At 40.3% G+C, this 27,679-nt stretch overlaps 1 protein-coding gene across 1 annotated transcript in view; it reads left to right on the top strand.

Annotated features, from left to right (window-relative positions):
* RPH3A (rabphilin 3A) overlaps positions 1-27,679 on the top strand; it is a 116,810-nt gene that overhangs the window by 66,719 nt on the left and 22,412 nt on the right. Inside the window, exons 11-14 of the mRNA XM_074200771.1 lie at positions 5,137-5,216; positions 17,608-17,682; positions 19,652-19,761; positions 23,924-24,050. Of these exons, the coding sequence (XP_074056872.1) occupies positions 5,137-5,216; positions 17,608-17,682; positions 19,652-19,761; positions 23,924-24,050 (392 nt within the window). The remainder of the gene's footprint in view (positions 1-5,136; positions 5,217-17,607; positions 17,683-19,651; positions 19,762-23,923; positions 24,051-27,679) is intronic.

The following is a 27,679-nucleotide window of genomic DNA, read 5'->3' on the forward strand; positions in this document are numbered from 1 at the left end:
ATTAAGGTTTATTAACAATAAAATATTTTGTAGCACTTTATGGCTTACAAATGTAGCTTTCAAAGCATGATTTAAAAATATTATTTCATGTTATTCTCACACAAAGAGACAGATAGAAATAAAGAGGCAGAGGGTCAGAGAGACAGAAAAAGACAAGAGAGAAAGATAGAGAGAGGGAGGGAGAGAAAAGAAACATAGATGTAGATAATATAGGGTCACTAGGTGGTGCCATAATGTATAAAGTGCTAGGCCTGGAGTGAGATCTCATCTTCCTGAGTTCTAATCTAGCCTTAGTCACTTTATTAGCTGTGCGACCCTGGGTAAGTCACTTAACCCTGTATGCCTCAGTTTCTTTATCTGTAAAAAATGAACTGGAGAAGGAAATGGCAAACCATTCCCATATTTTTGCCAAGAAAAGCCTAAATGGGATCAAGAAAAGTTGGGCACACTGAAATGACTGAACAACAAGATAATAAATAGAGGGGTATTATAAGTATGCACTTTTCCCAGAGACATAGAGAACAAAGAGACCTACATACTGCGTGCATAGAAGCGCGCATATAAATTTGTGGGCCTCCGTTGGTAGCCATGTCTGGGGTGGAGGGATGGGAGATTTGATAAAGACCTCCAGAGATCTAAAAGGGTACCATCTTTTGAAGGGGCAGGAGCTTCTAGCCAGTGTTCAACAAGACTCCTGCCACATTCCCAGAACTAAGTGTTTCTAATGACTGCTAAATTAGTAATGGAGCAGGGCAAGGTGCCCAGGCAGTGACTCGGTAGCTTCTCAACTGTAAATAATAGACTGGTACAAAATGTCCAGCTTTGGAGATGATGAATTATTCAGCTTCTCCAGGAAAGAAGCTTCTCTGGGAAAACTTCTCACAACCTTTAAAGGAAGTTAATTTCCACATTAGGGTCACAGAGGCTGGGGTCCAACTGGGAAGGAATTTGTAAAGGGGTAGAAGGAGGAAATTTGGAGAAAAGCTAGAAGGAATCATAAACCTAAGTTCCAGCTTTGCTTCAGTGGGAGGAAGAAAGGAAGGAAGGAAAGGAGGAAGGAAAAAAAGAAGGAAAGAAAAAAGGAAGGAAAGGAAGGAAGGAAAAGAGGGAGGAAGGAAGAAACAGAAAGGGAAGAGGAGAGGAGGGAAGGAAGGAGGGAGGAGAAAGGAAAGGGGATGAAGGGAAGGAGAAAAAAGGAACAAACAAATGAATGAATGAATGAAAATGCAATTAAACACCTACAATATATGAGGCACCAAGCTAAGGTAAACATAAATGCAAAAGTGAGACAGCCCTGTTTCTAAGCAGTTTACATTCTTATGGTTATGAGGGGTGGGGAGTGGGTAGACAATATATTTTGGAAAGTGTTAAGTACAGAAGAGTTTGTTGGTTTAGGCTATTCCAGACATTGTGTGTAGAATCATGAGGAGTTGATTGTCAGACTCTTTCCACTAGCAAAGGTCATATTGGCTTGATTATTACTACCAGATTGGGGGGGGAAGGAACAGTCTGTATCCTTCAGGGATGAATTTGCAGATAGCTTGTTAAGACATAAAGCAGGGTCTGAGGTGACTAGGTGGTGCAGTGGATAGAGCACTGCCCTGGAGTCAGAAGGACCTGAGTTCAAATCCAGCCTCAGACACTTAATAATTACCTTGCTGTGTGGTCTTGGGCATACCATTTAACCCCATTTGCCTTGCAAAAACCTAAAAAAAAACAGAGTCTGGATTGATTAGATAGATGAAATTAAGTTTTTGCTCACTGATCAGGACAGTTCAACCTCATGATGGCATTTTTGTTTTGGTCTCCCCAGCTCCTTGCACAGTGCTCATCATACAGTAGGTGCTTAATTCATGTTTAACAAATGATTGGTAGATATGTGAAGGCTCAAGGGGGGGGGGGGGGAGAAGGATTTTTTTCCCCTGCAAACTTTCCTTCCTAAGATTGTGGGGAAAATGAGATATTGAAAATTCTTTGCTGAATTTCCTAGTTTTCCATAACCTTCAGAGATTTAAATGTCATATATTCTGAGATTACCTAGTTATATGTAGTATATATTCTATTTATCATAGATATTAGAGAAATAATAGGGTATAGGAGAAACCTGTGCACGAATCCCCTCTTTAACACTAGCTCTGGGAGTATGGGCAAGTCACTTACAGTCTCTGGGCATCAGGTTCCTGATTGGTACATAAGGTGTGTGCTAGCCATATAAGACGTGTATGTCCATATGGACTGGCCAAATATAGCAAAGTGGGAGTCATGGACAATTACCTCACCTCTTACCTCCTCTCCAAGGGAGGATGATCCCTACCTTGATAGGGATCAAGAAGCTAACTATGAGACTGACCATTGACTTCTTTTCTGAAAGGATCCTGAATTAAAATTATATCTTTCTACTCTTTTTTTTTTTTTGCAAGGCAAATGGAGTTAAGTTGCTTGCCCAAGGCCACACAGCTAGGTCATTATTAAGTGTCTCAGACTGGATTTGAACCCAGGTACTTCTGACTCCAGGGCCAGTGCTTTATCCACTATGCCACCTATCCACCCTAATCTTTCTACTCTTACAAATATTATTGGTCTAAGGACATGATTCATTCAGAACAAAAGCCGCTAGCATCCCTGGTCACTAACCATTAAAGGAGGAAGGTTGCCCCAAGTTTACATCTACTGACTTATCCCTTTCCTACCAAATTTTGTTTAAACAGAAGACCATTATAGTAAATAGTCTTTTTTTTTCAGTCTTGTATAGCTGAATTCAAATGTAACCTCTAGCATGTACTATGTGACTATGAGCAAATCACTTAACCACTGTCTCCTCAATAGATTGCAAGCTTCTTCCAGCCAAAGCTTCATTTTGTTTTCCTGGAGCTTAGGACAGAGGCATGGAGTAGGTGATTAATTTTGTTTATTGTTTATAAAGCCTATTGATTGGTTGCCTGCCTCAATTTATAAAATGGGATAATAATAATAACATCTACTTCCTAGGGTAGTAAGGATGAAATAAGATAATATTTATAAAGCGTTATATAAATGTTGGCTATTCTTTGGGGAAAACACGGATATACCCAGGAAAGTGATTAGTTAGGAGTAGTACTTTGGTCCAGAAAATTTCTGGGATTTTGAGCGGATATTCTAGAATATAGATTGACCCGTCCCATCCAGGGACAACAAAAAAGTCAATTAATCATTGTATTTGATTCTGGAATTGAGAAACTGGAAAGAAGGTGACCTGAGGGAAAGGAGTAAAGTGAAACATGTTCGGAACAATCCTGAAATAATATTTCCAAAAGGCAGTCACTAGAGAGCTATGGCCCAGAGTGAATTGCTTGTTTATTCTTCATATTTCTAGTTCCTAGCACAGTGAATGCTTGGTGATTACATGGTTTAAAGCAACATAGAAATTCCAACAAGTATATGGCAAGATGGCAAAATACAGACTCCATGTATCAGTGCAAGAGGAAATCAAAGAAAGTCAAAGAATTCCAAGGACTAGATTTAAGTAGGGTTTTCTGGAAGAAAAAGGTGAGTCTTGAGCTGGGCCTTAATAATGGTTTCAACTTTAGAATTTACAATAAACTTTGTAATTTACAGAACACTTTTATATGTATGTTTGAATCTCAGAATTCTGGGAGATTATATGTTGGGTCAAGATTATTTCCTCCATTTTATTGATACAGAAATGGAGACTTTTGGAGAGGGGAAGGGAGTTCTCCAAGGTTTCACAGTCATTTCTAGAGTACTGGATTGGGCAGCAGGAAGCCCTGGGTTCAATTCCTGCCTCTAACCTTTACTAATTATGTGATCCTGGGAAAGCCTTCTTCTGCCTCTGAGCCTCAGTTTCCATATAAGCAAAAATGGGAATAAGGGTAGCGGGGTGATGCAGTGAATACAGTCCTGAGCCTAGAGTTAAGCAGATTCATCTTTCTGAGTTCAGATCTGGCCTCAGATACTTCCTAGCTATGTGGCCATGGGCAAGTCAATCCTCTATTTGCCTCAGTTTTCCCATCTGCAAAATAAGCCAGAGAAGGAAGTAGCAAACTTCTTCAATATCTTTGCCCAAACCCCCCAAATAGGGTCATGAAACATTGGTCAGATCTGAAAACTACTGAACAGCAGCCACAAAATGAGAATAACATTGTGGTGGTACTATATAGGTTTATTATGAGGATCGAAAAGATTAAATAGGTCAAAAACATCAAACAAAAAGTGCTTTGTAAACCTTAAAGTGCCACATCAATGTTAGTTGTCGTTTATCCGTGGCTTCTCTTGAAGGAAGTGCTGAATTTGGGACCCCCAGGAGAATGTTTTGCTATATATTTATTGAGTAAATATGCATATATACTCTAAGCATATAGTGCTTTATAACTGTTTATTGGTCAATTGATACAAGACACGAGCATGTCGCTGCCACAGAATTTAGAGGTAGAAGGGACCTTGGGAGGCATCTAACTCGTAAGTTAACTGAGGCCCAGGAAGGTTAAATCCAAAGTGGCATTGTTAGTGTTGTTGTTGGTCCTTTGTTCTCAAAGAAGACCATGACCTCAGAGGAGGTGATGCCATGACAAACAAATGAATTGGGTTTGAGTGAGGTAGTGCTGTACTAAGTCACCAGCCTCATTTTCTCCTCCAGAGCCATCTGGATTCAGGGGACAGATACAGTTTAGGAAGACTGCAGATGTAATCAGGGTTAAGTGACTTGCCTAAGGTCACACAACTGGTAAGTGCCAAGTATCTGAGACGACATTTGAACTCAGGTCTTTCTGACTCCTGGTCTGGAGCTCCATCCTTTGCACCATTTAACCACCCATCCCAGTCACTCAAAAGCTACAAATAGCAGATCTGAGTTTCAGACTCTAAACTTCACACATCAACTCCATCACTCTTTGACATGTGCTTCTGGCCAATCTCACAATCTTACCCAAACAAATGCCATTCATATACAAAGTTTGACTCCTTTTCCTTCTTCTTCAGGTCCCACAGTAGGGTAGAGGCTATTTGCCAATGTGTTTAACATGATTATGCCTGTGATCCAGAACATTAAAATGGAATTGGTACTTGGATGGGTTGGCTCATTTTTTTTCTGCCCAGGGTTAGTTGTTTCTCTTCTGAATCTTATCTCTTCCTTCCCACTAGCTACCCTGGGAGCTTTGGAGTTCAGCCTTCTTTATGATCAGAACAACAGCTCCTTAAATTGTACTATTATCAAGGCCAAGGTAAGCCTCCCCCCGCCACCTTACTGACCTTCTAGTTGGTACTGGGTAGGCAGGAGTCCAGGGTTACAGAAACTAATGTTTCTCTTCTTTTTTCATCATATGCCTTGAATTTATTTTGTATTTCCTTCTAATAGGATTTTTAAATTGACTCACTTGCAATAGATTTTCTCTGAATGTATTTGGTTGGAGTGCCCTCATTCCTCCTTTCATTTAATATCTTAATTGATAATTTGTTTTTGTATCACCTTCATTTCCTACATTATCCTTCCCTCCTCCTTCCACTGAGAGCAAAGCCTTAATTATAAAGATAATAGAAGAAAAAAGGTCAGTGATATTAATCAATATAGCAATCCTAATTTTATTGTCTAAAGCACCATTTTTGGAACAAACATGCATATATATAGTGTATCTATTTCAATGTAGATATAGTGTTTCCTCTGATAGAATGCAAACTCAATTGCAACCAATGTTGTTTGGTCTTACCCTATGCACAAAAGAAATTCTTGGAGGGCAGGAACTGTTTTGTTTTTGTCTTTATAGTCTCAGCATTATCAGGGTGCTTAGCATGTGCTGGTGCTTAAACAATGTTTGTTGATTAATTAATTGGTCATGTTTCAATATGAATTCAGCTATGATTTCATGCAGTTGGATATCCCCCCCCCAAGGAGGCATAGTTATCTATAGGAAGTCTGTAAAGTACCTGGCAAATCTCAAAGTGCTAAATAAATATTAGCTCTTTTTCCTCTTTCTTCTCCCTCTTTTTCTCTCTTCTTTCTTCCTTTTAGAATTATTCTTAGCTTTATCATCATCATCATCATCATCATCATATCATCATCAGTTCATGTCTCCCCATCCTGTGATTTTTTTTTACTATAAACATATTCATTCTTCATAGTAGAATCTACCTAAGATGATGTCTGGGCTCTTTAATAGCCATATGGGTTAAAAGCCCTTGAAGGCATCTAATGAAGGCTTGTTGAATTGGATTTAATCAATTTTTGGAATGCTTAGTCTCCTAAGAATTAAAGGATCTGGTCAACCAGAGGACCAGTGCTAGATACATGCCACTGAATTTGTCAATTGTCAGTCAATCAACAAACATCTATTAAATACTAACAAACATCTATTAAGCAAAAGTGCCAAGCACTGTGTTGTCTGTTCCCTGGGGTTACAAAGAAAGGCAGCAGACAGTTCTTGCCCTCCAAGAACTGACAATCTAATGTTAACTGGAAATGGTTTATCTATGGATAGAGTTTATGAAATAGATAAGATTCGAAAGTAGAAACAAAAGGTCCTTTATGAAAGGACTCATGATGGACATAAGGAAACTGCAGTATACATCCTTTTTTCAGTTGTGTCACTCTTTGTAACCTCCTTTGAAGTGTTCTTGGTGAAGATACTGGTGTGTTTTGCCATTTCTTTCTCCAACTCATTTTACAAAAGAGGAAACTAAGGCAAATAGAGTTAAATGACTTGCCAGTATCTCATAGCTAGTAAGTGTCTAAGGCCAGATTTGAATTTGGGAAGATGAACCCAGCACTGTATTTGCTGCATCACATAGTTGCATTAGAACATAAAAGATATTATCAAAGAAGCATATGTCTAGAAAGGGAAGAGGGCTAGTCAAATAGCAAAAGCAAAGAATGATCAGTGGGCATTGCATGTGCACCATTTGAACCCATTCAGCATCAAAGAATTAAAAGGAAAATTCCAAAATATTGGACGGTCCCTCAGTGGAAGATAAGACATTGACAAAAAAGTACACAAAAATGAGAAGGTATGGATGGGATGCCACCTGCACTATCAAAATACAGTCTTAACATAAACTTATTCCATTGTAAATTATTGCATTGCATTATTACAATGCATTATTACATTTTAAAATTTACAACAATGGATTTAGAAGGTATCCAGACCCAAATCCTTAAAATATTAATGGAACAAATAGCTTATCATCCCAAGGCAGCTACAGAAAGATGAACACTTACTGGTTAAAAGGAAGGAAAAAGCAATGATAGATGCACTTGGACTTAACAAAATCAAGGTAAATTTTTTTTAACAGATATTTTGTTTTCCAATTATACAGAAGAGTAGTTTCTACCTACCATTTTTATAAGGTTTTGAATTTTACAATTCCCCCCCCCCCCCCCCGCCTTCTCTCTCCACTGCCCCCCTGAGGGCAATCTGATAATTTTTACATGGTTTCCAAGCTATACATTGATCAAAATTGAATGGAAGAAATAAAATATTGGAGATAGCAAAATTATGTAGTACATAAGACAATTTTTTTTAAATTGAAGGTAATGATCTTTGGTCTTTGTTTAAACTCCCAGTTCTTTCTCTGGATACCAATAGTATTCTCTGTCACAGATTCCCTAAAGATGCCCTTGATTATTGCACTGATGGAATGAGCAAGTCCATCAGGGTTGATCGTCTCCCCCATGTTGTTGTTAGGGTGTACAATGTTCTTCTGGTTCTGCTCATCTCACTTAGCATCAATTAATGCAAGTCTTTCCTGGCTTCTCTGAAATCCCATCCCTTCTGATTTCTAATAGAACAGTAGTGTCTCATAGAATCCTTATACCACAATTTGTTTGGCCATTCCCCAATTGATGGATATCCCTTTGATTTCTAATTCTTTGCCACTGCAAACAGAACTGCTGTGAATATTTTTTGTACAAGTGGTGTTTTTATCCTTTTTCATGATCTCATAGTAATGGTATTGCCGGATCAAAGGGTATGCACATTTTTATTGCCCTTTGGGCATAATTCCAAATTGCTCTCCAGAAAGGTTGGATCAGTTCACAGTTCCATCAACAATGCATTGGTGTCCCAGATTTCTCACATCCCTTCCAAAATTGATCATTGTCCTTTCTGGTCATAACCAGGTCAAATCCTGAAGAAATAATTTTGTAGCAATAGGCCCCACTTCACAGAGTGCTAGATACATGGCACTGAATTTGTCAATTGTCAATCAATCAACAAATATCTATTAAGCAAAAGTGCTAAGCACTGTGTTGTCTGTCCATTGGGATTACAAAGAAAAGCAGCAGACAGTTCTTGTCTTTGAAGAACTTACAATCTAGGGGTGACTGGGTGACGCAGTGGATAGAGCACCAGCCTTGGAGTCAGGAGGACCTGAGTTCAAATCCAGCCTCAGACACTTAATAATTTCCTAGCTGTGTGGCCTTGGGCAAGCCACTTAACCCCATTTGCTTTGCAAAAATCTAAAAAAAAAAAAAAAAAAAAAACGAAAAAACTTAAAATCTAATGTAACTGAAAATGGTTTAATCTATGAATAAAGTTTATGAAATAGCTAAGAGACAAAAGTAGAATCAAAAGGTCCTCTATGGGCAACATCCCCCTGAGCTCACCCACTCATTATATCAACTATATTATTACAATTAAGTATATTAACAGTTAAGTATCATACAAAAGGTTCAGTCATGTAGATTTATTTATAGAAATATAAAAAGGCTTAGAGTGAATCAGGATCAGGGTGTTGTCATCAGAAATTACAAAAAGATTTTCTTTCAAAATTCTGAATTAATTGACCTATGAAGATCATTCAATGAAATGGTGGCAAATGTGCCCGTATCCAGTAAGTTTCAATAAAAAAGGCATTAATTGGTTACCTAGAAAGACATGATCAGGTGACAAGAATTCTATAACAGAAATGCACAAAACTAACATCACAGATGCTCATAAGACAAAAACAAATACCCAAATATCCTTGATAATTCAACAATTAAACCATATAGGAGATCTTTACAGATAAAAATGTTGTTCACAGCCACCCGGACATAACATTGATCCATGAACTTTTAAGGGACATTTAGGTGACACAGTGTATAGAGTGTATAGGACTAGATGTGAATTCAAATCCAGCCTCCAACACTTACTTGCCGTAAAGACGCTGAGCAAGTAATTTAATTGTATTTGCCTCTGTTTTTTCATCTGTAAAATGAGCTGGAGAAAGCAATGGCAAACAATTGTAGTACTGTTGCCAAGAAAACCCCAAACAGGGTCACAAAGAGTCAGATATAACTTAACAAAAACATCAATATTTTAAATAACACCACGTTCATAATCACCAGACTCTTTGGAATGAAACATTTCTTTGTGGTAGAGTAGACAGAACAGTGGAGTTGAAGTCAAAAAGATCTGAATTCAAATCCTGATTCAGGCACTATATGACTTACTCTGAAATTTAATTTGCATTATTAAATTTTCTCCATCACTTTTTTAGATCCAGACAATAAAAGCCATAATGAATCAAGCCCAGATATGAAGTATTTGCTGATTTCTGAGGTGTAAGGGCTCATGCTGAAAATTTAGCCATCTTCTCTCATGGACCACCATGAGCTGATTCCCACTGGTTGTAATTGTAAGGAAGTTTTTCCTGAAATCAATCCTACAAGGGTGTCTTGGCAATTTATTCATCCTATTTCTTGTCTTACCTCCTGGGACTAAACTGAATAAATTTAATCTTTTGACAATAATTCAAATTCTTGAAAGCATATGTCTCTGAGACTTTTTTCTCCAGATTATCAATCCCAAATGCCAAACACTGAAGACTCTACCACCCTGGCTATTGTCCTCTGGACTTTTTATTTTTTAGGGATTTTTATTTTTTTTTTTTTTGCAAAGCAATGGGGTTAAGTGGTTTACCCAAGGCCACACAGCTAGGTAACTAGTAAGTGTCTGAGGTCAGATTTGAGCTCAGGTACTCCTGACTCCAGGGCCAGTGCTCTATCCACCGAGCCACCTAGCCACCCCAGGACTTTTTTTTAAATTAATAAATGATAGATATAGCAGGAACTTGCCTAGAGACAATGGTATAGTAAATGAACAATTAGACTTGGAATCAGGAAGCTCTGAATTCAAATCCTGCCTCTGATATTTGCTACCTGAACAAGTCATATGAATGCTTATCTGCCTCAGTTTCCTCATAAGTAAAATGAGGCTAGTAATAGCACCTCACTACCAGTCTTGTGAGAAGGAAATAAGATACAATATATAAAGTGCTTTGCCAACTTTAAAGTGATATGGAAGTAATAACTATTTAAAATTATAAAGTAGCTACTGAAATCATAACTTCCGTATTCATTGCTCATATAGGAGAATGTTGAGCAGTTTCCACAATGCTTTCTTCACAATAACCCAGCAAGGTGGGCAGGACAATATTGACATTTTACAGCTGAGGAAACTGAGGCTTAGAGAGAACTCTTTTAGTTTGTCCATTTTTACATGATTACTTAGCCGCAGATGAGGACTAGAAGCCAGTTTGTCCGACTCCCACCTAGCTCATTGCTTTTCCCTATAAGCTGCACCACCTCCTTCATTAACTTTCTCCAGAGGAAGTGATGGGTCTGTGGCTTATAGACAGGGGTTAATAGGCAGCTGGCCCTGTTATCTCCTTTTTCATTTCCCACCTGGAGGCAGCTTGGTGACAAGATGGGAATTTGACGGCCCAGGCAGTGAGTGACCAAATTGAATTACTTTGTGGGAGTATTTCTCCAGGGGATGTACTGGGAGGAAGGGTACTGGACTGCTCAGTGTCAGAGCAGGAAGGCTTAACTTAGCCTGGGCTGCCCTCTGGCATGAGCCTGGGGGACCTGAAGTAAGTGATATCCAGCTCTGCTAGCTCAGCTCTGATCAGACCTTTGGAAAAGAGTTTAGCAGAGCTGTAATTAGCCTCCCTACATGCGAATGATGGATTTGCTACGGTTATTTTTCCATGGTGTCAGCCTGGGAGTTGGATCTGCTGATTGAACCTGCCAGTCTCTGAGCTGGTTGGATCTCCCTGGACACCAGTGACAGTCAGGCTAATTAACTTGGACTCCTAAAAGGTCAGAAAGATCAAGAAACTTGGGAATGGGGGCTCTGCCCTCCGCATTGGCCTCCCCAAGGGACTCAAGGCTCCAGTCTGTGTCCTGATCCCATCCGGATAGTTCTCCGTTTTCATCAGAGAAGGGAGTTAACTGAGGCTTGATGGGCTTTCTTTTCTGGTCTGTGTCAGTCACTTTTCTGTTCATGACCTTGAGATGCTCTTGGGTTGATAGTGGTTTTCCAGTATGGGTAAGATGAACATCTGGCCTTCACATCGCTGTGTATGACATCTGGCTGCATCTGGGCTTCACCTCAATTCCATAAACATTTATTAAGCACCTACTGTATACCAACTATGCTAAGTGCTGGGAATACAAAAGACAGCCCCTGTCCTCAAGGAGTTTACAATCCAATGGGGAAGACAACATGGAAATAAATGTGTACAAAGCAATTTACAGGAAAATTAGGAAATAATTATGAGAGAAAAGGCACTGAAATGAATGGCAGCACCTAAATGCTTGTTGGTTGACTTACTTTTTGAGACTCAGTTTCTTCATCTGTAAAATGAGAGGGCCTCTGGAGTTTCTTCAGGTTCTAGATGGATGAGCCTATTATCCCAGAAGTTTCTCATAGTAACATGATATGGTTCTTTTAAGCTCTAGATTGATGAGCCTATTATCCTAAAGGCTTCTTGCAATAGAAGAATGTTTTTGATCCTGTGAAATGGTATCGAGGTCCCTTGCTCTCCTGCCTCATTGTGATCTGGGTCAATAACTCAACAGTGGCTCAGCATCCATTGTGTGCCCAATCCACTCAGCTAATCTCTGGGTACACAGATTTAAAAGTGAATCTTTCCTTGCCCTCAAGAGCTTGCTTTCTATTGGGGAAATGCTGAATAAATGCAGATAAGTATGATCTGGCAAAGGAGGGGTGCATCTGATAGTGTAGGTGTTAGAAAGCAAAAGAGGGGGAGCTGGGTGGAGATTTTCCCAGCTCCTCCCTAGTGGAATAGCTTTCTCTCTAGTTAACATCCCTCTGCCAGGACCTTCAGGCTTTGATTTCCCCATTTAGACAAGTCTCTGGATGAAACCAAGGGAAAGGTAGAGAGGGAGGGCAAAAATGAACAGTCTTTACCTTGCTGCTCGGTTTGAGTTCTTTTGCCTCAGTTCATCCAGATCTGTGTTTTCTGCTTTGAGAGGTAGTCTAAATATAAATCAATAAAATGTATTTTATTCATCTTGAGCCCCCAGCTGGTATTCTCAGTAATTATGAGAGACTCTGTTTTTCGGTCAAAAAAAATTTCAGTATAAAATTTTTGATACACATCACTATCATCCTTCCTCTTGGCTCTATTTAATCTCCAATCTCTCTCTCTCTCTCTCTCTCTCTCCCTCTCTCTCTCTCACCCACACACAAACACACACACAAACACACACGCAAACACACACACACACAAACACACACACATACACAAACACACACACACAAACACACACAGTCATTAAAATGAGTGAGAGAGAGAGATGGTAAGGAGTGAATACCAGAAGAGTTCTGCTTCCAAAGATATTGCCAAATACAGAAAGATGTCAGCAAAGATAAGCATGTCCTACTTTGTGAGATTAATGGTCAGGGCTTTCAGGGAACAAAATGGTAGAACTCCAAACTGGCCAAAACGGGTAGGTGGTCATGCCCTGGTCATGGTATCCTAGCCAACTGTGCCTGCTTAATTAATCTCATGCATATTAACTGACATGCCTCAAAGTGCAGTTTTCTGCCATTTTTGATCATGGGATATATGATGAGGGAAGGGGAACATATCAAGGAGTATATGTATTGGGAGGTTGAAGAAGAGTTGTAACCTGGAGGAGTCTGGACCAATCCTGACTCTGATGGGGGAGATAGGGCTGAATTAACCCTCGCTTCTGTAATTGTGTATGTAAGTCTCCTTATGGGGTAGCATATGTCTGCTTCTCACATGAACATGTAATAACTCTTCCTTTGTTCCCTTTACTTTCAATTTTCATTACTTGAGAGGGAAGAAGAATTCTGCTGGGTATGCTATTGGGGAGCAAAAGGCTATAGCAGCATGCTCAGGCTAATGCCCTAACCCTACCAAGGAGTGACAGGTAGATAGGTGGAAAGGTACATATATCGATAAGTGGCAATGATGATGATGATGATGATGATGATAAATATTTGTCCTTTATTTCTTAAGAAGACCATGACATCAGGGAGATGATACCATGACAAACATGTGAATTGGATTTTGGTGAGGGGGTGCTGAGCTAACTCACCAACCTCACTTTCTCCTCCAGAGTCATCTGGGGTCAGTGGCTAGATAGGAACCAGGATGACTAGAGATGGCCCTGAATGCATGACAGTCAGGGTTAAGTGACTTGCCCAAGGTCACACAGCTAGCAAGAGTCAAGTGTCTGAGCCTGGATCCCAACTCCTGTCCTCCTGACTCCAAGGCCAGTGCTCTATCTACTCTATCTACTGCACTATCTACTGCCATAGGCAGCTAGGCAGGTAGATAGATAGATGGATAGAGAGGTGGATAGTTGGGTAGATAAACCTTTTATTAATACATACTATGTACAAGTGTTAGGAATACAAACACAAGCAAATAAAGAGTTTACAGTCTAATGGGCGAAAGCAACATGTAAAAGTGATCTGGAGGTGAAGAGGGACGCGTTATGTTGGGAGGTTCCTTAACAGTAGGGTGGAGGCCTGGTAAAAGGCCAGGTAAGGTAAGGTAAGACTAAAGCTTATTCACAAGAACCTGACAGTCCAAGAATAGAGTCCAAGATTTTACTTGCACAGGGAGATAAGAATAATGGGAGCAAGGATTGCAAGTAGTGTGGAGGTGACTGGGAAACCAATTTAGAGAAACCAGTCTCTTTAAATTAAAAAAAGAGAAACAGAAAGCAAAACCAATGAAGACTGGGGGGGAGGGGTGTGCAGATTGTGCTCTCTTAGAAAAACATCGGTCAACATGAAGCAAAGTATATAAAAACACAGATTGCTACCAATTTGATTCTCAGCCATGAGGGTGGCTATAGCCATTTAGCATCTGTTGCGGAGTTCTCTTGTCTCTATATTGTCTCCTGCCAGCTTGTTTATTGGTCACCCGCAGTGACGGTGGTGTATATGGGACAATGCCTCTGTTTCATGTCTCTCAATCTCCTTCAATTTTTAAAGTCTTCCATCTTCTCCTCCTTCCCCTCCTTTGAAAATTGGGGAGGGGCCAAGTCCTACTGGGGTTCAGAAGACCAATGCTGGATCCTGATTTCTAATAACCTGCTACAATAATATAGGGTGGGAAGTTCAAGGTGCAAAGGAGAGACCAGAGCATGTTCTCTTGGAGTACTTAAGTAGGCAAGGAGCATGGATAATTGAGGGGAAGGGGTGGAGGGGTCAGAGAGGCTTCCTGGGGCAGTAACACCTGAACAGAAGCTTGAAGGAAGACAAGAATTGTAAAAGAGGCAGATGAAGAAGGAAGGAATTTCAGTAGATTGGGAAAGCCTTGAGAATGTGTAAAGGTGGGAGGTATGGTTTCAGGGAGAACTGACAGTCTAATGAGTTGGGATTTTGAGGGCATGAAGGGGATTAATATGAAATAAGATTGGAGAGGTGGGTTACAGCCAGATTATGAAGAGATTCAAATGCCAGGCTTGCAAGCTTTTATTTTAACCCAGAGACAACTGATCATTTGTGAGCAGAATAGTGATTTGTTCTGATGAGATGTTGGAAAACAATTTTGATACCACTGACGTGGAGAACAGAGGGAAATGATAGGTGGCAAAGCTTCTCCTGTCAGAAAGTGATAGTTGAGTGTTGAAGGATATGATAGTTGTGAATAGAACGCTTTCTAGTCATGGGTGACCAAACATAGAGGCAGGAGATGTGTCTCATGTGAGATACAGCACAAAGGCCATAGAATAGAGAAGTAAGGCAAGTAAATCCTCCTTGGAGTCTATTGTAATGGTCCAGATAGGAACTGATGGGGCCTTGACTATGATGGTTATGGGAATGGAGAGAAAGTAGAAGAAATAATGTCGATATCTATGGTAAGAGGGGGTCCTGTCTTCCTGGATTCTATTATCAGGTTCCAAGATGTGCTTTTTATAGGACAGAACTCACTTCCTCCATCACCCTCTGCCGCTCAAGCGAAATACTTCCTTAAAATACCTACAGCTCTGATATCTGCCCCCTGTCACAGGCTACCTAGGAGCAGGCTGAAATGAAAAACAGGAAAAGAGGCAGTTGCCCTCATCCCACCTCTCCATTGTGTTCCCTATCTCCTGCTTTTCAGTTTCCCCTTTATTTTTTAAATTAAGTTAAATTAAATTTTTTCCAGTTACACACAAAGATAATTTTCTGCATTCATCCTTTGCAAGCTTTTGAGTTCTACATTTTTCTTCCTCCCTTGCTTCCCTCTTCCCTCCAGATGTTGGTGAGCAATTTATTATAGGTTGTATATTTACAGTCATGTTTAACATATTTCCATACTAGTCATGATGTGAAAGAGGAATTAGAACTAAGGGAAAAATCACGAGAAAGAAAGAAAAAACATAAAAGAAGATTTTAAAAGTGATTGTTGTAAACTTTGCTCTGCATTTAGACTATAATTTTTTTCTCTATGTCTAGATGACATTTTCCAACACAAGTCTCTCAGCATTATCCTTGGGCATTGAACTGCTGAAAGGAGCTACCTCCACCATAGTTAATCATTTCACAAGTGTGTTGTTAATGTGAACAATGTTCTCCTAGTTCTGCCTACATTACTCAGCATCAATGCATCCAAGTCTTTTCAGGTTTCTTTAAAGTCTCGCCACTCATGATTTCTTATAGAACAAGAGTACTTCATATCAGTTTCCCCTTTAAATTTCATTTATTTATTTATTCATTCATTCATTCATTTAAGGCAATGGGGTTAAGTGACTTACCCAAGATCACACAGCTAGGTAATTATTAAGTGTCCGAGGCCAGATTTGAACTCAGGTCCTCCTGACTCCAGGGCTGGTGCTCTATCCACTGCACCACCTAGATGCCCTCATTTTCCCCTTTAAACTGAACTGAGAGTCAGTGGGCCTGGGTTCCTATCCTGGTTCAGCCCCTAACTCACTGTGTGACTTTTGGCAAATGTGTTTTGCTCTGTGGGTCCCAGTTCCATCATCTTCCAGTTGAGGATAATAACCCCTCCCCTGCTTGCCACATTGACACAATTGGTAGATAAATAGATGCAAATCTGTTTTGTGAAACTGTCAGAGGGATTAAAAATTGAAGTAAATGTGAGGGCCTGGTGTGTTTCTCTCACATTGAAGCTCCTAACCCTTTGGGGATCTGTTATTCCTTACTCCCTTCATTTTGTGATCTTTTTGCTGTTTCTTATTTGAGACCTTCCATCTCTCTTGTCTTGCTTTTATCCAAACTGGTCCCCTCATATCTGGAAAATTTTCCTTCCTCTACCCTTTAGAATTAGTCTTCAAAGTTTAGAGCAGGCACCACCTTCTACAAAAGGCATTTTTTCTGATCCCTTCAGCTACTAGTATTTTCTGTATCAACCTCACTATCCCCACCACTAACACCGCCACCACCACCATCATCATCACCATCAGCATCATCACCACCATCACCATCCCCACCACTACCACCACCACCATCATCATCACCATCAACATCATCACCACCATCACCATCCCCACCACTACCACCACCGCCACCACCATCATCATCACCATCAACATCATCACCACCATCACCATCACCGCCACCAGCACTGCCACCAGCACCACCACCAATCATGAATTCACATTTTCATAGCCTTTCCTAAGTGCCAGTCATTATGTTAAACACTTTACAATTGTTGCCTCATTTGATATTCATAACCACTCTAGTAGAGAGATACTATTGTTATTGCCATTTTACAGATGAGGAAATCAAGGCAGGCAAAGGTTAAATTACTTGTCCAGAGTTATACAGTCAGTTAGAATCTGAGGTAAAAAAACTAGGTTATATTTATTTTATATATACTTATCTGTGTACATTGTTTTCTCCAATAGAAAGATCCTCGATTCTTTTTTTATTGCTATATCTCCCATATCTCTGAGGTAGTTAGATGTTACAAGGATAGAGCTCTGGGTTTGGAATCAAGACGACTCATTTTCTTGAGTTTAATTTTAGTCTCAGACACTTGCTAGCTGTGTTACTCTGGGAATGTCACTTTACCCTGTTGGCCTCAGTTTCCTTGTATGGAAAATGAACTGGAAAAAACATGGCCAATTGTTCCAGCATCTTTGACAAGAAAACCCCAAATGGAGTCCTAAAGAGTCAGACACAGACCCATGAGAAGCACAAAACAGGATGATTAACTCATTCTAGGATCATGGTACTAGAACTGAGAAGAGCCTTAAAGACCAACTAATTGAACCACTTACTTTACAAATGAGGAAACTGAGGCTGAAGAAGTGTGATGACATAAGTAACAGAGCCTGAAATCATGGACTGGCCCTCCTATTCCAATTGTAGTAATCACACCGACTTGTTTCTTTTTCAGGGATTAAAACCAATGGACTCCAATGGCTTGGCTGATCCCTATGTTAAGCTGCACCTTCTGCCTGGCGCCAGCAAGGTAACATATTGCCGGGGGCCTCTTTACATCTCCCTAGCAGATGGGCCCTGGATCCAGCCCAAGGCTACTTTAGTAGAGAGCCCCAAAATAGCTCCTTCCTTCACAGAAATAATACCATAGGGCAAGGTGGTGAAACCTTCCTGAGCAAGAGAGAGTGAACCAAGTTTCACCCTTTCCAAAAAGAAGGGCTGGGCCATCTGTATTGGCTCTCTATCCAGAAGTATGATCCTATTGGGAAACTGGGAAAGATGGGGAAGATGGAAGGAAAGTTCCATCAAGGATGGGTCTTTGTTTCTTATACACGGGATTTGGCTGGGAAAACTGAGCTATGTTAAGCTCATTCTGGCCAATACTGGCCAAACAACCTTGCAAAGTCTTTTTAAAACCTTTCTCCTGCCTATGGTGCACATTGTGACTAGGAGGCTTAGGGTTGAATCTCATCTCTGACATTTCATAGAATTATAGAAATATGAAACCTCAGAGTCAAAAGGGACCTTGGGAGCCATCTAGTCTCCAACTCAGAGAAGTGCAGTGAAAAAAAATAAAAGCAAAGAAAGGATTCTTGAGTCTGAGGCTCTGGATTTGAATCTCTCCTCAGTGTTCAATTCCTGTGTGGTCATAGGTGAGTTTCTTCACTTCCCTGGGTCTCATTTTCTTCATTTGCAAAATGAAGGAATTGGACTAATGGCCTCCCAAGTCCCTTACAGTCCTAGATCTAAACTCTTATGAACATTTTTGCTTGAAGACCTCCACTGACAAGGAACTTACTATCTCCCAAAGTAGCCCCTTTCACTTTGTGATGATTCTAGTTGCTAAAAGTGACCTTTTTCTCATTCTATTCATTGATCGCAGCACTGGGCCCAGAAAGAACTAGGCTAATACCTCTCACATGGAACAGTCCTTCAAATAATTAAAGATAATTGTCACATAGAGGAGGCAATATGATTCAGTGGAAAGAGAATTGGTTCTGGAGACATGGGGCCTGGGTTCAGATCCCACCTTTGACACCTATGTCTTGTGTGACCTTGGGCAAGACACTATCCATCACCATTTCTTCATCTGCAAAGTGAAGGTATTAAACTAGATGACTAGAGCCCTTTCAGCTCTAGCTCTGTGATCTCTTCTAAGTCTTCTCTTCTTCAGACTAAACATCCCTAGGTCTTTCAACCCACTCCAATAATAATAATAATAATAATAATAATAATAATAACTTACTGGCCTTCATCATCATCATCATCTCTAGATGCTCTCCAGAATGTCAGTGTCCTCCTAAAAGGATGACACACCAATCTGAACTCTCTGTATGACCATCATCAAATTGTTTCACTTCCTAAGCATCCGTTTCCTCATCTATAAAACAGGAATGTCAATACTCGTACTATCTACCTCCTTGGAGTTGTGTACATTTAGAGCCACTTCCACTCTAAATGTTCACGTGGATTATTTGTATCTGACTTGTGGTAGAACCTTCCAAGTTCATTTTGGTCTGATCAACCACAGTTTGACACACTGTACCTTGACCCCAACATAGTGATGTCATTTTGGTCCTCAAAAAAGAAAAAAGGATACCAACTAACTAACCAACCAATCTACCTCTTGAAATGAAACTTTCTAGATCTTAAAGTGCTCCAAAAAAAGTAAATTACTAATCTTAGTATAGTGTCTGAAGGTCCTCTTTCATTCTTACTTTCCTTTGACAAGGAGGAAACTGAGGCTTGTGGTTGTAAAATCATTTGACTATGATCATAGAAAAAGGTATAGACAAAAGTAAAGTCAGAACTCAACTTTACAGACATCCTATCTGGGGTTTTATCCTTGGGAGGATAGGGTGGTAGAGGGGCAAAAGAATCTATTTGAGAAGATATTGGAAGCATTCTGGAACCTCATTCAGAGAACTCCCATGAGGTGTAGGTTCCATGGCCTGACTCCACACCTGATTGAACGGCCTTGTTTTCCGTTTTGATCACAGTCCAACAAGTTACGGACAAAAACTCTGAGGAATACACGAAATCCCATCTGGAATGAAACCCTGGTCTATCATGGCATCACTGATGAGGACATGCAGAGGAAGACCCTGAGGTAAGTGGGGAAAGCAGGGGAGGAAGTGAGGAAGAAGAAAGGAGGATGCTTGGGATGAAAGGAAGAGTTGAACTGGGATCATTTGGGATCAGGGTTAGGGTTGGCCTCAGGTCTTTTGGGGACCAGATAGGGCCAGTCACCAAATTCTGAAATATAGGTGTCATTCCAACATTCCTCCCATTCCCTCACTCCCCATATCCAATCAGTTACCAAGCCTTTTTTATTCTCCCCCCGCCCCGGCCACATATACACCTCTTGTATCTCTTCCCTATGCACCTTCTCACACGGCTACCACCCTAGCTCAATCCTACATCGCCTCTTGCCTGGACTATTGCAACACTCTCCTGATGAGTCTCCCTGCTTCCATTATCCCCCTCAACCTTCAGTTCTTCCACACAACTATCAAAATCATCTTCCTAATGGGCACATCTCTCTCCTACTCTAGACTTTTCTGTGACTCCTTATTCCACTTAAATAATGCACGACCTGGCAGTGGGGACCCTCCCATGTCTGAATCAAGTTTATATCCTAAACTTTTTTTCCTCTTGCTTCTCTTTATGTATTATGCAGTGATGTAGTGAAGAGATTCTGTAGTCACAGAATCAAGAAAACCTAGATTTAGGTCTGATGCATACTGTCTATTGTGCCTCTTGCGATGTGTAAAAAAGTTTAAGAGACATCATTTCTGGCTAATTAATCATTTTATTAATTAAGGTTGGTGAATAACCAATAAAAACGATGGTCTTTTGGTCATCTCTCACAAATCAAAGATGAAACATAGCAGAGCTCTCAATGATTATATGTTCTTGGAAGAATAGATGTTCCCAATAGGCAACAATCAACTCTGATTGGTTAGTAATTAATAAGAAAATGAATAATATGATGAGAGGTGAGCTTATTCCAATGAGGGACCAGAAAATGTTATTCTGATCACTCAGTCTTGGACACAGCTCTGCCCAGACTACACCTTCTTGGGCAATGTGGATTGTAGAGTCCCACTTCTGGACTCCCTTATCTTTCCCAGGAGAGCATTGGAGGGGCGAGGATGACAAAGGAGACAAGTGCTCCATTTATTCACCAGAATAAAAATTCTTAAATATCCTTCCCAGATCCTAATCCACTGCCACTTCCATGGCACTTAGCAAAAAAAAAGGTTCTGATGCTCAAAGGCACCAAGTGATGATAATTTACAATGCTCCTATACACAACGGTTCCCAATAGTAGACAAAAAAGAGGGAAATCCACTTTCACTCAGACTTGTATGACTAAAATAAAATGGATTGGAATTTACCAGAACACAGGTTTCTTTACCTTTAGATCAATCTCAGTTTTCTTGATTGGGTAAGTCTAAAGCAAGATTCCCTCTCATTATTAGCCCTGCACTTCAAAGGCTGACTGAATAACCTAAGGGGCTAATTTCTTAATAAGAAAAATAGAAAGAGGAAAAACAACTTACATCTAATTCAATTGGTTATTAATATAAGAGAGAGAAATAATCATTTCTCCCGTTCTGGACAAGTCACTTCATCTTTCAGTGCTGTAGCCCATCCTTTGAGACCTAAGTTGCGGTGACATTGCTGATCTGCATAAATAGAGGGTGAACTTACTGAGAAGTCTCTCTAATAATGAAGTCCTGGTCCAGTCCCCTATACCCTCTCATCTCCAGAACCAAAAAGCAAATATTTTACATTTTAACCAGACTGGTCTACTAAAGGAACTTTCCTGATGTCTCAAGTTCTTAACTATCTTTCTATTATCACATTGTCTTGTATTCACTTCTCTATTTCTTTTTTAGGTTTTTTTTTTTTTTGGCAAGGCAATGGAGTTAAGTGGCTTGCCCAAGGCCACACAGCTAGGTCATTATTAAGTGTCTGAGGCCGGATTTGAACTTACCTGATGCCAGGGCTGGTGCACTGCACCATCTAGCCGCCCCTATTTACTCTATTTCTTATAAAATTTTTGAGGGAAGTTGCCTTTTGTGCCTTTATATCCCCATATATACATACAAAATGTATATAGGTGTATGTATATATATATATATATATGTATATATATTTATACAAACATATATGTGAATCTACATATACCCACATATATACCGGTACAGGAAATCATCTTTTTGAGGAAACTTCCTCTACAAATGCAGATTGACATACTATATAACAAATACTGATAAATAGTAAGCTCCCGATACATTTTTGGAGGCAAATTGGGTTCAGTGACTTGCTCAGGGTCATATGGCTACCAAGTGTCTGGGGTCATATTTAAATTCAGGTCCACCTGACTTCAAGATGGTGTTCAATCTATTGTATCACTTAGTTGCCCCTTAATACATTTAATTTGTTTGATTGCTTGTTGATTTTTGCAAGGCAATGAAGTTGAGTGACTTGCCCAAGGTCACACAGCTAGATAATTATTAAGTGTGGTCCCCTTGACTCCAGGGCTGGTGCTCTATTCACTGGGCCATCTAGCTGCACCTCCCTTAATACATTTTTTAAAAAAATTGAATTGTTGAGGTGGGCATGGTAACATATGGCTATGGTCCCTGCTCCTGGGGTGGATGAGGCTGGGGGATTACTTAAGTTCAGGATTTCTGAGCTTCAGTGAGGTTATGACCAGTCAGATGATCTTATTCAGCCTGGCACCATTACGGTGAGCCTCCTGGAGAAGGAGGCCACAGAATGACCTAATGTAGAGCAAACTAGTTTAACTATGAAAAAGAGCAGGTCAAAGTTTGTATGCCTGTCAGTAAGACTATTCCTAAAAAAAAAAAAAAAGACTAATCCTGTGATTGGTGGTTGCCGCACTTCCAGCTTGGGCAGAATATGGAGCCTCAGTCTCATTAATTAATCATTAATTAAGTTGAATTATTAAATTGTCCATAGTCACATAGAGAATGATTAGATGATTTAAGATTTTAACTACTTTTTTATCATCTCTCCAATCTAAGCAGTGTTAGGGGAAGTAGAGAGCATTGCAGAAAGAGCAAAGGATTTAGGATCAGAAGATTTGGGTTCAAATCTTGACTCTGCTGATAGAATTGGAAGCAAGTCTCTTCAACTCTCTAGGTTTATTCCCTATAAAATTAAAGAAGCTGAGCTAGTTCAGTAATGTCAACCTCAAATAAACACAGGTTACCTGCCAGAGACATATTGATTTAGAAGTCATATATCAACATTATCTATGTTCTATTATATTTGTATTCATTTTATTTTGTTTATTTGCTTCATTATTATTATTTTCATTTCTTTGGTTTTATTTATTGTTTATTTTTTGTTATTTTGCTCATTTGTTTGCTTGTTTATTTACATTTTAAGCTAGGTTCTGCCATTTTGGGTCAGTCTCTTCTTTGACACCTTTGGACAAGACGAATTTACCAATCTCTTCCAACTCTAAGTCTAGAACCCCATGAACTTTTTTCTACCTATCAAGATGTATAGAGAACCGGCTTCAAATTCCACTTCTGACACATAACAGTGGTGATTTGTCACTGGATCTTTTGTTGCTACAGGCAACTTCAGGAAGATGAGGTATCAATCTGCATTTGCAGAGGGAGTTTCCTCATGAGGGAATACCCTGTAATAATTAAATTTAAAAAAATCCAAGAGGGCAGCTAGGTGGTGCAGTGGATAGAGCAATGGCCCTGAAGTCAGGAGTGCCTGAGTTCAAAAGCAGCCTCAGACACTTAATAATTACCTAGCTGTGTGGCCTTGGATAGTCACTTAACTGCATTGCCTAAAATAAAAAAAAATCCAGTCCCTACTCCTATCCTTTTCTGTGGTATGGTAAAAAGAGTATAGACTAGGAGTCCAGAGACCATTCACTGAATGTGTGGCTGAGTCAATCACTTCCCCTCTGTGAGCTTCAGTTTCCTCATCTAAAACAAAGACAATAATTCCTATCCTTTCATCCCATGAGGTGGTTGTGAGCATCAAATACTGCAATTTATATAAAATGCTCTGTGACAAAAAAGCTCCCTGTAAATTTCAGTTATTAGTTACTAGACTGTCAACACCTGAGGGCAGGCATTGTACCATATTTCATGTTTCCTTCCTGAGCTCCTAGCACAGAGCATGCTTAATTAATTTTTGTCTAATGCAATCTATTGGTTGATCTCTATTATTATCATTATTCACTACTGTCATTATCCTTCTTACCTCAGGATTTCTGTCTGCGATGAAGACAAGTTTGGTCACAATGAGTTCATTGGGGAAACCCGATTCTCTCTGAAGAAACTAAAACCTAATCAGAAGAAGAATTTCAACATCTGCCTGGAGCGGGTCATCCCTGTGAGCTAATTAGCTTAGTTCAATTCATCAAAGATTGAGTGCATACTTATTATGTCTCTTCTACCTTCGACACTGTGTTGGGTCCTGGGGATAGAATCAAAAAGTTAACAGTCTCTGCCCTCAAGGAACTTATATTCTATTAAAGGAAGCAATATACCTGAGAGAAGTAAATATACCTGAGAGAAATTTAAAAAATACAGAAAGAAAAGTGTTTTTTAAGGTTGTTTCGCAAGGCAAATGGGGTTAAGTGGCTTGCCCAAGGCCACACAGCTAGGTAATTATTAAGTGTCTGAGACCGGATTTGAACCCAGGTCCTCCTGACTCCAGGGCCAATGCTCTATCCATTGCACCGCCACCATATGGACGAAAAATTGAAATTGAACCTTGAGAGGGACAGGATTCTGACAGGTGGAGGTGATGCATCAAAGTATGGAAATAGCTTTGCAAAGGTGTGCTAGTGGGAAATGAAATACTATACACATTCATGTTCATATACATAAACAATGTATATGTATATGTATATGCTCACACATATGTTACAGATATAAATATACATGTATGTAAATGGGTTTTTAAGTGAAATAACAATTAAGCACCAGAAAGAAGGTGCAAAAGGCTGAGATGGGGGAGGAGAGAATGAAGGACATAGTCATCTATCAAAACAACTCCAGCAAGACTTTTAAGGAATTGTTATAATAACAATGGCAGTTGGACATCCTGGTGGATAGAATACTGGATTTGGAGTCACAAGGACCTGAGTTTAAATCCTGACACAGATAATTTCTAGATGTGTGACTCTGGTTAAGTCACTCAACCTCTTCCTGCCTCAGTTTCCTCATCTGCAAAATTGGGATAATAATAGTACTGCCCTCCCAGGGTTGTTGAAGGCATCAGATGAGATGAGGTTTGTAAAGCTCTTCATAATTTTTAAATGCTATATAAATGCTAATTATTATTATTATTAGTAGTAGTAGTAGTAGTAGTAGTAGTAGTAATAGTAACAGAAATTTTAGACTAGATTTGTAATTTCACTTGGAAATCCTAGTTGAGGAAACCCTGTAATGCAACAGGCTCTGAAGTCTGAAGTCAGGAGGACTTGGGTTCAAATGCAGCCTCAGGCAATTAATACTTACTTAGCTATGTGACCTTGGGCAAGTCCATTCCTTTGCAAAACAAAACAAAACAGGAAAAGAATAACCTAGAGCTGAGCACTAAAAAAAGTGAACTGTCTACAATGTACCAGTTAGGTGTGGAAATGCACTGCTCTTGGTGTCAGAAGGATGGGATTTCGAATTTAACCTCAGACACTTAACACTGACTAGCTGTGTGACCTTGGGCAAGTCACATAACCCTGATTGCCTCACATCCAGGGCCATCTCCAGTCATCCTAATTCCTATCTGGCCACTGGACCAGGTGACTTTGGAGGAGAAAGTCGGACTGGTGACTTAGCACATCACCCCCTCCCTCAAATCCCAAACCAGTCTTTACCATGAACCTTAGAGAATTACCTGCTCCCACATGGGTCTTCACAGGATAACAAGCAGTTTGCTGTCTCTTAATCAGAGGACTAGAACTTACTCTCTGAACAAAGTTCTTCCTACTTTAGGAAGCAATCAAGGGCAAGGGAGCAGGAAGGCAGGGAGAGCAGGGGGCTGGAGGGCAGGGGGCAAGAAGAAAGGGGGCAGGGGACAGTGGGAATGGGGACATGGGAGTAGGAGGCAGGGGGCAGAAGGGAGGAAGGGGCAGTGGGCATGGGATAGGGGGACATGGGGAGGGGAGCAGTGGGCACGGGGGGCAGGAGTAGGGAAGTAGGGGCAAGGGGCAGGAGGGCAGGGAGGCAGGAATGTGATTGTCTCATTCTTTAAGAAACCCCTATAGTAGGAGCATTTACTCCCCAGATTCCCCTGATTCTAATCTGTACTAGGAAATTCTTGCTTCCTTCAGCAAACTGCTAGCTGCCCTGATCTACCAAAAACCTACTAAAAGATTTATTAAAAGACTAGTAGAAGGGGTGGCTAGGTGGCGCAGTGGATAGAGCATTGGCCCTGGAGTCAGGAGGACCTGCGTTCAAATCCGGCCTCAGACACTTAATAACTACCTAGCTGTGTGGCCTTGGGCAAGCCACTTAACCCCATTGCCTTGCCCAAAACAAACAAGGACAAAACCAAATGGGATCACAAAGAGATGGATATGACTGAACAGCAACATGAATGGTTCTCCTGCTTCTAGGCAAATAGCTCTACTGCTAGGTGCTATGACTGATGGGTAAGGGAAAGGGAGAAGGAAATTCCCCTCAGCCCAGAGGTCGTCTCCACCAGCAAAGAAATGACCTCCCATAAATAACTACTGAATGACTTTTCTTATATAGACCCAGGGGGCATAACTGAGTCTCCCAGGCAGTAGTAACTAGGGATGCCCTTTGTGGAGTCAGTTGCCTTCATCCAAAGGCCAGGGTTAAAAGATATTGGAATGGTTTTGCTGTTTAACTTCTCCAGATTATTTGACAGATGAGGAAACTGAGGCACATAGGCTTTAGTGACTTGCCCAAGGTCACACAGCTAGGAAGTATCTGAGATGGAATTTGAACTCAGATCTTCCTGACTCCACCATGTCACCTGGATGCCCAGAGATTCCCGGAGTGTATGGGAGGTAATCTCAGGGGAAAGGCTCAGTAATTTGGAGGACAAGTCAAAGAGATGAGAGAGGAGGCCAGGAACAACTTCTTGAAGAAGATAGAATTTAAACTGAGTCTTTTTTTTTTAAGGTTTTTGCAAGGAAATGGGGTTAAGTGGCTTGCCCAAGGCCACACAGCTAGGTTGTTATTAAGTGTCTGAGGTCGGATTTGAACTCAAGTCCTCCTGACCCCAGGGCTGGAGCTCTATCCATTGAGCCACCTAGCCACTCCTAAACTGAGTCTTAAGTAAGTTAGTGAAGGCAAAGGAGAGCATCACAGGCATTGAAGGACATCCAGTAGGAAAGAAGGTGACAAAGTTGGGAAATAGCAAGTCATGTACCAAAAGCAAAAGATGTCTTCATTGCCAAATCTAATGACCCTTTCTCACACCTCATTCTTGGTTTTTCTGCAGCATTTGCCATTGCCTTGATTTCCAGAATTTGCCATTGCCTTGATTTCCAGGGTTTGCCACTCTTTTCATTTCCCCAGGGTGAAGACTAAGGAGAATGGGAGCAGGGCTGCTCAAAAAAAGATCAAGTGTATTTTCTTCAGTTGTACCTTTCCTTGTCTGCCCTCTACTGGAGTTGTTAGTGAACAGGAAAGTGAACCAGAAAAAAAAAATGATGAAGGGGAAAATTCTAGAATGACTTCATAGGTCATTAAGTCCATTGGTCCTCATCTTTCAGAGAAGGAAACTGAGACCCTGAGAAAGGGAGAGTGAGCAACTGAAGGTCATATAGCTCTATAAGAGACTGATCTGGACCTTGAATTTCAGAATTGTTTCTTTCGTTGTCCTCCCATCTCTAGGGCCTAGCACATGTCAGAGATATCCATCTCTGTGATCCCGTTTGGACTTTTGGGGGATTTTTTTTAGTTTTTGCAAGGTAATGGGTTTAAATTACTTGTCCAAGGTAATTTGTAATTTTATTGGTAAAGATATTAGAGTGTATTTCC

Source organism: Macrotis lagotis, chromosome X (genome assembly GCF_037893015.1).
Source record: "Macrotis lagotis isolate mMagLag1 chromosome X, bilby.v1.9.chrom.fasta, whole genome shotgun sequence".
Classification (NCBI taxonomy): domain Eukaryota; kingdom Metazoa; phylum Chordata; class Mammalia; order Peramelemorphia; family Peramelidae; genus Macrotis; species Macrotis lagotis.